Here is an 11,800-nt window from a genome sequence, read left to right on the forward strand (position 1 = left end):
TGTGGGAGGGGATATAGGAAATAGTGAATGGGGCAGAGCCCATAATAGGTAAAAATACCCATATCTCTCTGACACTCTGTTTTATCACCCTCTTCTTTGAGTATGGTATCATCTTCACTTTCTTCTAAGACGTTTGCTGTGGAAAAGAGAAATCTAAATTGCTTACTGTACAGAGAAGAAACAAATTAGACTGAAGCAATCAGAAAAGAGCTCTATGGATGGATGGATGGATGGATGGATGGATGGATGGATATACACACACACACACATACACATACATATATGTTCGAATCTCAGAAGGGTATGGCTGACTGATGAGAACAAATAAGTTTGAAATGATCATATCTGTCTCCCTTTATTCTTTGTTAGCAAGCCAAAAAATTTACACAAATATGAGCTGCCACTCCTGTGGCTACTGCCTGTAGATGGCCTTGGGTTAGGCTGAAACAGGAAATAAGATTTGTCCCATGTTTGGGGCCTAAGCAAGTGCATTCTAAATACTTAACAAACATTTAACACACATATATATATATATACATATATACATATACATACACACATATATACACATATACATATAAACACACATGCATATATACATATATACATACGTAAAAATAAAATACGCATATATGCATATACATACATACACATACACATGCATATGTGTGTGTGTATAAGGTTAATGAAAGGCCTGGCAATGCATCTTCATGAGATTTGGCTGGTTTTAACTTTGATCACTGGTGGGAGGAAGAGTTTAGCATAATGTGAAAAACCAGTCCTTTTTGGTTAATTTAGGGTTTAGGGCGGTGTTTCTTAACCATAGCAACTTTAAAATCTCTGCACTTCAGTTCCCAGAATTCTGGGAGCATTTTAAAATGACCAAGTTTGAGAAACGCTGTATTATGTGAGCACCAAAAATGGGTCAATCCAAATTAAAAGGCTTGTGCAAACAGCACTGTTAGGTTGGGCGAAAGGAAGCATTTTGCATTGACCATCCCTTGAAGTTTAGCAGGGAAATTTTCCCTTTGACCTAGAGGGAGAAATTATTCCATTGAACCAATTGGTTTGCTTTCTCACCATTCTGCCTGTGTTTGTTCATAGAGAGAAAAGGATGAAAAATGGAAGAAGGAAGCAGCTACTGAAAAAAGAGTGGAGCCAGTTATCTTTGAGAAAGTCAAAATGGTAAGGTGGCTATGATTATTTCTGGCTTCCTTCTGGTGTCTTGTGGGGAGGAAGGGGGCTAGAGGTAGTCAGTAAGAGATTACTAACAATGCTAACAGTTGTCAACTGAATGAGTTGCTAACATCCACAGAATAATCTAGGGCAGTGTTTCTCAGCCTTGGCAGCTTGAAGATGGGTGGACTTCAACTCCCAGAATACCCTGGTTCCACATATGCTGGCAGGATAATTCTGGGAATTGAAGTCCATCCATCTTCAAGTTGCCAAGGTTGAGCAACGCTTATCTAGAGAGACTAAGCCCAACTGTCTTAGTTGGCTGGCTGAATCATTGGGATGGGCCTTAGAATAGGTTTCAAAATCCACGAGCATTCCTGGAACATTTTCTGGAGATACAGAAATGAGAAACTTGCTCTTTTCATGGAATATGCATCAAAGCATTTTGGTGGTTTCTGCTTCCTTCAGCCTCAGAAGAAAGAGGATGCTCAACCTACCAAAAGCCTTTCCAGACCCTCAGAGCCAGTCACAGACCTGCTGGGACTTGGTAAGAGCACGGCTGACAGACTCATTTCTTTTCAAAGTATTTATTGCCCTGTTGCAATATTTATTGCATTTGGGGGAGGAGAGCTAAGAAGGACCTAAATACTGGCTGTGATTTCACTATTTCCTGCTAAATCAGTTATTTGTGTTTCTAGAACATGGAGGTTTATCGTGGAGGTCATTAATAACAAACAATTGTTTATTGTGTAGTGAGATCTTTTCAGCTGTGATAGATGCAGGGAAATGTTGACCCTAATTTTATATTGGAGGAAAAGGAGGCCCAGAACTACAACTAGTCCTCAACTAACAACCATAATTAAACCTGGAATTAACGGTTGTAAGTTGTTGTGGTCTTTAAGCAGGTCACACCGTGACTGTGCCAAGTTTTATGACCATTTTTGCAGTGGTTATTAAGTGAGCATGGTGTTTGTTAATTGAATCTGTTTTATCCCATGAGAGATTTTTGCCAGAACCAGAAGTAAACACCAGAAATTGGCAAAAAAAGTAAAAAAAATAAAATAAAAATCACGGTCATATGGACGCTGCAGATGGTCGTAAAGGTGAGCCGGTTGCAAAGTGCCCAAAATGCAGTGAAGTGACCAAGACGGTGTGCAGCCATTGTAACTTTGAAATTGGGTCGTAAGTATCTTTTGGGTGGTCCATTGTAACTTCAAATGGTCACTAAGCCACTGGTTGTTAAGTGAGGACTACCTGTACTCCTGCCAACATCCCAGAATGCTTTGCAGTAAGTTCAGCTCAGAGGTTTCTTCAGTTTAGTGGAGCAGGTTAGTGCAAGGTTGCAGCTTAAAATGATAGGGCAGATAGATTTCCACAAGAAGACGGGGAATCTTTTTTTTTAACGTCTTTTTTGCCACCAGTCCCACTGAAAACACAGTACTATAACATTTTCAAAACAAAAACATTGCAAATAGCAGTCCTGACTTTCCTAGCCTAAAGTTGCATAACACACCAGTGGCAGAAGATACACGTGGGCTGGAAAGCTTTTCAGTTCCTCTTTCATCAGCGACAGCTCGTCAACAGTTGCGTTTTGAGGGCTGAGCCAATCAGTATTTCCTGTGCAAAGGAAATATGGTAAACGATTGAGGCTAAAAAGAGGAAATAGGCCACCAGAATGATTGCCGTTAAAGGCCAGTAACGGCTCAGCTAGTGTGAAAAGGGCAGAGGTAAGGGATAATCTGTACATTATAGCTGAAGAGCTGAATTCTGCATATAAAACTGAAAACGAGCAAATTCCACCCCTGCATCAGGGCACATCCATGCACGTGTGATGGTGGCAATGGTTTAGCTGTATAAGAATCTTATCTTTTCCACCAAACCCAAAACAGCTTGCCAGGTGTGATGGTAATGGCTGCCAAGTCATCTCAAAAACAGGAGTTGGGTCTGAACAAGTATTCAGAGGAAGAATGATGAGACTTCATACTCCTCAGTACAGCTTCTTGTCCTCCATACCAGTAACACAAGCAAAGAAATGTAACACAGGAGCATAGCGTAGCAATTTATGCAGCTTGAAGAGAATCAGTGTGATCTATTAACAATAGGATGTATACAGCCCGCTACGGGGGAGGAGTTGGGGTTGGGGAGAAAAGCAGAACCTAAAAGTGAAAGGTTAGACCTTTCTCTGCCATCCAGATCTACCCTAGCAGCTATGTGTTGATTTCCACAAGATTTGAGGACCATCCCATATAGAAGGCCAAGACATCCATCCTGTGATGGATAAAAGATTGGAGGGAATCTTAGCAATCACACCGCAGCTTCTCAGGGAGAAGGCAGCACATTCCAAAGAGAAGCCCAAGACAAGAGACTGCATATTCCTGAGCTGGATGGTGAGGGGAGGAAAAGGTTCAGGGTAGCCACAGCCTAGAACAGCGATGGCGAACCTTTTAGAGACCGAGTGCCCAAACTGCGACCCCAAACCCACTTATGTATCGTCGGGTGCCAGGTGGGCGTGGCCCATTGGGTGGGCGTAGCTGCGGTGGTAACGGCTTACTGGGTGGGACTAAAAAGTTCAATCAATTCCAACTTTGCAAGATCTTTTTTTTTCCCGTGAGAAGTTGAAATTGATTGATTGAACCTTTTTTTTTTTTTGGACACGGCGGCGGAGGCCTAAAGCAAAAAGGTTTTATAAAACCCAGTTGAAGGCCTAGGACTGGGGTGATGGTGTGCGTGCCCACAGAGAGGGCTCTGCATGCCACCTGTGCCACGCATGCCAAAGGTTCGCCACCACGGTCCTAGAATCTCCCAAGGTATATCTATTTGGTTAAAAGGTTATAGCTTTAGTCTGGCAAGATTTTGTCTTATTAAATATAAGCAAATAAAAAACTCACAGTGATTTGGACCTCACAGTATCATCTTTGGGCTTACCAAGTTTAGCCTTTGACTCTGGGTGTTGCACTCCAACACATTGGAGGGTGCTAATTTGGGGAAGGTGATCCTTTGGGTGATCTCAAGAAGCCAGCTGATACTACCTCCCCCGCCCCCCGCCCCCATTTCTCCCAGATGTTCCTGTTTCAGCTGCCCTGCCCAATGGAAGATCCAGCAGTTGTCTGGAGAAAGAGTTGGACCTATTTGGATCCCTGGGTACTGAGAGAAAGGTAAGAAAGTTATATTAATGGTGGGAGACCTTGAGCCAGAACCTCACTCTCATCCCAGGAATGAGAGTGGGAAAAATAGGTCTAAAACTACGTTTAGATGTAAACAGATGCATGATTTTAAAAAAAAAGTAAAGAATTCTAAATTTTAATTGAAATGTTCAGTAAGATGCAAGTCTTGCTTAATCTTTCAGTCAACGAGATCTTCATTACATGTTAGATTCAAGAGCCAACTTTACAGATCATTGTGTAAAATATACTGCTCAAAAAAATAAAGGGAACACAAGATAAGACATCCTACTATTAAATACAGTACATTGTGTTGTTTAAGTGTTCCCTTTATTTTTTTGAGCAGCATAGGTCAGCGTGAAGAAAGTATGCTTCTTCATTTCTGATTTAGCAAGGTGTGAAGACGTTCTTTATTTACTGTGATTGTAGAGAATTCTTAGCTATTTTTCTTTCTTGATCCCTTGAATCTGTGCTTATCTGAACGGGTTGATTCATATTGACTTGGCTTTATCTCCCATTTGAGAGTCAGGAGAGAGATACTGCCTCTCTTGCAGAATTCTTCTAAGGTGGTAAATTAGTTTATGCAGTACTTTGAAAAAATGGAAAACCTGAACTGGAACCTTTAATAAAATTGCTGTGTCAGTTCTGGCCTCCCAACTTTGGAAATAAGTACAGTATATTCTCTCACCAGGTTGTCGGCTCAATGCCCACAGCTGGAAGCGCTGGCTCTCTTCCTGAAAAGCTGAACCTGTTCCCTGAGCCTGACAGCAAGGCTGAGGAGATGGGGAAGAAGCAGCTCTCCAAAGACTCCATCCTCTCCCTCTATGGCTCCCATACGCCACAGATCCCTGCACAAGGTATGCACCCCACCTCTCACGGCAGACACACCTGGCGGGCTTTTTATACTCAGGAATGGATTCATCATACAGGTAGTCCTTGAGGGATGACCACAGTTGAGTCCAAAATTTCCGTTGCTAAGTGAGATGCTTGTTAAGTAGGTTTTGTCCCATTTTACGGCCTTGCCACAGTTGTTCAGTGAACCACTGCAGTTGTTCCGTTGGTAACACGGTTGTTAAGTGAATCGGGCTTCCCCATTGAGTTTGCTTGTCAGGTCACAAAAAGTGATCATATGATCCTGGGACACTGCAAGCCGTCGTAAATTCAAGCAGTGGCCAAGCATTCAGATTTTGATCACATGGCCATGGGGAAGCTGCAATGGTCGTTAAGTGTGGAAAAAATGGTCATAAGTTACTTTTTTCAGTGCCATTGTAACTTCAGTGACTAAACAAACGGTTGTTAAGTCGAGAACTACCTATACGGCTACTCACTGCTTTATGAGAGAGTCATTGGCAACATAAAGTTGTAGTACGTGGAGCGAGTGGTGAGTAGCCGTTCCAGGTTAGAAGATTCTCATTAAGAGATCTGATTTGCATAGGTGGATTTGTTGGAGGAGTTTTCATGAATGGTCTCTTTGATTTTTCCACTGTGCTAGGAGTACATCAGAAAAATAACCTGGTTATTGTAGGATACTGCTAGGCAAGAATTTTGCTCTAGTTCAAAAGCACTCCAGACTTTAGTGATCTCGTACTTAAAAGCTGAACTGGTTTAATTCTGGCTGAACTGTGGATGTATCTGGAAGTGCAGTAAAGCTTTTAAAATAAGCAAGCTAACACTGTGCAGTCAGTCCACCTCCATGGCTTCCGAGTGTCTCATCTTTCAAGGGTAAAATAGGTATGATGCCTTTGCCGTTCCCTGTGAATAAGGATCTGAAACTGAGTTGAGATTAGGAGGGACTGGCTTCCCCCCAGGAAAATGTGTAACATGAGAAAGTTTTTTTAAAAATGATGAGGGGGTGGCTAGAGTTTTCGAGCAATATATTTAATTTTCATTCTGCATGAGTGGGAATAAGATGGCTTTGTTACTGCAGGCTCTGTAATAACTCAGGGCAGGGCAGATTTTCACCTATGGTTCTCACATCCTTGTCAAGTTGGCAAGAAAGAAGACATCCTGGATTGGTTTCAATTTGCTTTTCAGGGATCAGGGAAAGTGCAGAAATATCCTTAGCTCTTGAGTGCCGATGGGGAGGTGGGTAGCATTCTGGAATGCTCTGTGGTCCCAGTGCAGGGAGTGGTGGTGGGCAATGGCTGAAGATTGCCTTTCTTGCCCTAGGAGCCAATGAGGTCTGTTAGAAATGGGTTGATATAATAGCAATAGCACTTAGACTTACATACTTCCTCATTGTGCTTTGCATCCCTCTCTGAGCAGTTTTACAGAGTCAGCCTGTTGCCCCCCAACAATCTGGGTCCTCATTTTACCAGCCTCGGAAGGGTGGAAGGCCGAGCCAACCTTGAGCCCATCGGGATCGAACTCCAGTCTATGGGCAGTGTAAGCCTGCAATACTGCATTCTAACCACGGATTCTCGGAAATGAAGCTCATTAAGTGTAGGGGCTGTTCCATATTCAATTTATAGGCCCCCACTTCTGTGATAGTCCTTGACTTGCAACCATTTGTTTAGTGACCATTCGAAGCTACAATGGCACTGAAAAGTTACTTACAGCTGGTCCTCACACAATTGTTGCAGCATTCTGATGGTCACACAATCAAAATTCAGGCACTTGGCAACAGGCATGTATTTATGGTCGTTGCAATAGCCCAATGACATATGACCAGCATTTCGGACCTTCCCATCCGGCTTCCAACGGGCAGAGTTGATGGGAGAAGATGGATTTCCTTAACAATCACATGATGCACTTCACAACCATGGCAAAAAAACCCCACACAACAATGTAAAATTGGGCACGAGTCACTTGACACACCTTGCTTAGCAATGGAATTTCTGGTCGCAATGGTGATCCTAAGTCGAGATCAACCCATATCTGTAGGACAAGCTACCTGGCTTTGGCGGGCAGATTTCTGAATTCCTCCTCCTGTATTGCTTCCCTGTCCTGGTTCAGAGCAATTTCACTGCCAAATAACAGCTGGATTTTACTGAAAAGTTCTGTAATGAGGGTTAGAGGGCACTCTAGTCACACTCATTCCCTCAAGTGACTGGCCCAAAGGATCAGGGATGAATGAAGGTGAGCAGCCAATGATCTCGTGGTGGGTTTCATGCTAAAATAAGGCACTTAATCTCCTCTTCATCCAGCCTCGGTCTGGGACTAAGAAGCTTCCCACCGGAGCCAAAGGTTTAGTTCAAGTGTTCTGTCCCTCTGCTGACTGCATCACACTCCACTCCTGTCTCCATCCCTACAGGCCTTCCCCTCTTTCCAAACTCTTCCCCTCCCATCACCCCCGAAGCACTTCCCGGGGTTGGAACCTGGAATGCTTCATCCATCTTTGTCTGATCCCTTTTCCTAAAGTTCAGCCCCAGTTGCTGTGGGGGGAAAGGGCTGTCCTCCGTTTCTTCCCAGAAGAGTGTTTCTGAGTTCCTCTTGGTGGGACACATAGAGGAGGTAGCTTAAGAGAGTTTTCATGGCAGAAGGTGACATCTCCATTTGCATCTCTCCCTTCTTGACGTCTCTGTATAGGAGCCGTGTTCCTAGCGCCAACCCCAATGGGCTATCCAGCCACCTATCCCAATTTCCCAGGCATGGCACCGCCTAGTGGCATGATGGCACCACCAGTGGGGGTGATGGCGCAGCCAGGAGCGGCAGCAGGCATGACGGCACCTATGGCGATCCCAGCAGGTTATGTAGGCGGCATGCAGACTGCAGTCATTGGGGTCCCCAATGGGATGATGGCAACACAGCAAGCTGGGTACATGCCTGGCATGGCACCTGTCCCACCACCAGTGTATGTTGTACAGCCAGCTCACCAGTTACAATGGAACCTTGCTCAGGTAAGAGCCAACCGTGAGAATTCAGGTGTGCGTCTGAGTGAGGTCTCTTTCAAGTTGCTAGTCCTAATGTACAAGTTTTTACCTTGCCCTTTTTTCTCAAAGAGTTTGATCTGGTAGTCACGAATCAAGAGCGAAAATGATAGATGCTGAATGGCCAGCAGCAACCATAAAATTCTTTCCCAAGTTTTTTATAAGCCACTTTGAGAATCACTTGATGAAAAGATGAAGTATTTTCTGAAGCCCTATCATGTTTATATTCTCTGTGCATCAGCAGTTTCTCATGATGTAGCCCATAAGTTGAGTGAAATAAATCAACTTGATGGAAATAGAAAAATATTCTTCCATTTCAAAAATCCTCCTGTAGAGGATAATATGCAGATGTGCTTAATTTTAACACAATGCCTACAGGCACCAGTATTTCCATAGGTCTCTTCTCTGATGTCCTCTAAATTTCACATCCTTAGAGCTACCTTTTTTTAGTGGCAACCATAGCACCTAAAATCTGTATTCTTGTTATGGGTTAAGAGTAGCCCAGTTTAAGGATGACCCATAGTTAAGAATAGAGCCTATTGTAGCAAAATTTGAATTAAATTCACAGTGATTCAAGTTAAATATACAGTGGTTCAAGTTCATTACACTGATTTATTTCATTAACCAATATTTACACAGTATTATATAATAATACTGCTGTGGCTTACATACAGGTTTGACTCGAGGACAGATCTTAGGAATGGAATTCATTCTTTAATCATCCTAATATACATAGTTATAACCCTCTCTCCTAAGTACCCTAAACCAAACTCCAATCAAACCTCAGTTCATTCCCAAAAAGAGCATTTCATAGCTCACCAGGATATAAGGGAAGTCTAGTTTTCTGGTAAATTGGTGACCTGCCACAAAATGTTATGTAATATGTCAAAGGCCGTACATGAAGTCAGTGCTTCCTACAATGGACACGTGGATGATTTGGATTAATTAAGATTCATTATGTAGTTTTTTCCAATCTTTTTCCACCTAAATTCTTTGTGGGAAGGGAGAATGTTTCTTCTGCACATGTCTGGCTTTCTTTTAAGTTTACCCTTTTTAAGAAAACTTCTACGTCTGTCAACATAAGCCTTGGTGTTATCTTTATTCTTGAATGCTGAGAGGTAATCAGATTCTCAATCCTTCAAGCACCTCGTGCCTTGTAAATGTGTTTGGCTTCAGCTTCCCATTAATCATAGCCAGCCGTGTTCTTCAGCACTGTTTTACACCTCTTGTTGGCATGGATTACCCGCATGGTGATTTCCAACATTATGCAGATTTTTTTTAAAAAAACAACAACAACCAAGTTTTTTCCTCCCATTAACCATGCCTATCAAGGATAAGAACATGAGGTATCTTCAAGCTTCCAAGCACCATGATTGTCACCAGGTGGCTGATCAGCTCCAGTGCAGTGAGGGCATGAAAGGTGTCACTGGGTATAGAAAGCCACTGCAAAGCTCGTCTGCAGCAGGGAAGCTTGAGCAATGGGTGTAAGAAGAACTGAACTGACCCCTCCTTGCCTTCTCCTTCAGGTGACGCAGCAAATGGCAGGGATGAACTTCTGTGGCACAAACGGGGTGATGCGCTATGGACAGTCAATGGGCAGAGGGGGTGCCCCAGGAACCAATCAAGCCCTCAGTTCCCAGGTGTGGAAATAGTACATACACACACACACACACACACACACACACCAGATTTGGACCATTTTCTCGTTCATTTTTACCTTCGGCTCTCTTCGTTTTGTTTTCCCGGTTCTGTATGAAGCATCAGTTATTCCCTGACGTTAAGTTTTTACTTACCTTGCTGATGGGTCTCCAGACGGATCTTCCTCTTGCGAACGGAGATCTATTCTACCAATTTCCCACCTCATGTTCAAAACACCGACGGAGTCTTTGCTACCTTGGCTCATCTTGTCCGTAGGCGAGCATTTTTTTTTTTTTTTTGGAGGGTGGACCAAAGATGGCAGCTGGCCTTTCTGGTAGATGTAACCATCCATTTCAAAGCCTGTTCTGGGATTGCGAAAGGAGCGGTCATGATGGCTGATGTGACCTCTGCATCTTTAGTCGAGGCTTCACCTCAAGGCACTTTGTATTTTAGAACTTTGGCACCAGATACTCTTCTTGTTGTTTTTTATTCCACCAATACATTCCATGATTTTTGTGGTGTTTTCCAAAACTACTTCATGAGCTTGAAATGCGTTATCCCTGAAGAGCAGTTCCGTGAGCCCTCAAGCACAAATGACGCTTCTTTTCTGAAAGTGAGTTGGGAGGAAACATACCTCTTAAAAGCAAGTGCTGCTTGTTTAGTCCTGGCATATTTAAATGCTTTTTTTTTCCTTTCTCTTCTCTATTTTAACCTTTGAAAGATCTAGCCTAGCGTTTCTCGATCTTGGCAACTTTAAAATGTGTGAATCTCAACTCCCAGAATTCCAGTGCTTGCTGGAGGATTCTGGGAGTTGAAGTCCATATCTTGAAGCTCCTGAGGTTCAGAAACACTGCTCTAGCTGATGAAGGTCCAGAACCCTGGCAAGTTTTCACCTGCATTTGCTTTCCCCTGTGTAACTCTCACAAGCACTCAGCTTGCCCGCATGATGACTTTTATCGGAGGGGGGTGGGGGAAGCATCAGAGATGGGGCCAGTCTCCCATCTCAGTCATTTCACACAGGCAGTGATCACCCAATCCACAATTTTGAAAGACTTTGTAGCACAAATTGAAGCCAGGCACCTATCTTGTGTAAATGTAAATTCATTAATAAAATGCTGCAATGAAACTCTTTACCTTCTTTGTCCTTGTATTAAATGCCTGTGTTAAAACAAATGGAGATAACATTTTTTTCTCAGATTTGTTGAAAGACTTTACAGTGAATGCCATTAGATTTTAATGTACTGCTATGGAATTAATCTAGTCTGTTGTTTGCAATGCTACATCTCTGAATTTCTGCCTGCTGGATTCATCTGCTGGGTAGAACTTAGGAGTTGCAGGATTCAAAGACATGGCACTAAGTGATCCACCTCCACTATTCTATGCTAGCAAATCCCTTTGCTGCACTGGAGGGCATCATATGAGGAAGAGGCATGAGGTTTCTCAATAATAAACTGGCATAATCATCTATGACTGTCGTGTCTCCTGGGTTAAACCTGCATGCCACCCAACCCTCTGCAATTGTACAAAAATAGAGAATCCCAGAATGAGATACTTAGATATAAAGATTATAGAGCAGGGGTCTCCAACCTTGGCAATGTTAAGACTTGTGGACTTCAACTCCCAGAATTCCTCAGCCAGCTTAGTTGCCAAGGTTGAGGACCCCTGTTATATAGAGGCATGTCAATCACATTTATTTGGCTTGTTGAAAATTGCAGGTGTACGTCTTAGACTGAAATGGCACGAAAGAGGAATTTGTTTCTATGATAAAGGTTAGCAATGCTACTTCTTGATTTATGTGCTCGATGCATTCTCTCTTTCCATAGTTTCCCAAGTTTTATTTCACGTAAGTTAAGTTTACAAAAACTATTTTCACATTAGTCTTGCATTCCAATTATATATTTTCCGATTCATATCTCACCAGCATGCCTAAACCCCATTTTTCTCCACAAAACTCCA

At 42.8% G+C, this 11,800-nt stretch overlaps 1 protein-coding gene across 4 annotated transcripts in view; it reads left to right on the plus strand.

Moving 5' to 3' along the window:
- SMAP2 (small ArfGAP2) overlaps positions 1-10,977 on the plus strand; it is a 43,387-nt gene extending 32,410 nt beyond the window's left edge. For 3 of the 4 annotated variants that reach the window (XM_081335199.1, XM_081335200.1, XM_081335202.1), the window contains 6 exons: positions 1,105-1,185; positions 1,645-1,723; positions 4,237-4,331; positions 5,029-5,194; positions 7,866-8,176; positions 9,733-10,977. In XM_081335199.1, the coding sequence (XP_081191325.1) occupies positions 1,105-1,185; positions 1,645-1,723; positions 4,237-4,331; positions 5,029-5,194; positions 7,866-8,176; positions 9,733-9,858 (858 nt within the window). In that variant the 3' untranslated portion in view covers positions 9,859-10,977. The remainder of the gene's footprint in view (positions 1-1,104; positions 1,186-1,644; positions 1,724-4,236; positions 4,332-5,028; positions 5,195-7,865; positions 8,177-9,732) is intronic. The other variant, XM_081335201.1, reaches the window with a different exon arrangement.
- Positions 10,978-11,800: the final 823 nt, after the last annotated feature.

Source organism: Vipera berus (genome assembly GCF_964194415.1).
Source record: "Vipera berus genome assembly, chromosome: 9".
NCBI lineage: Eukaryota > Metazoa > Chordata > Lepidosauria > Squamata > Viperidae > Vipera > Vipera berus.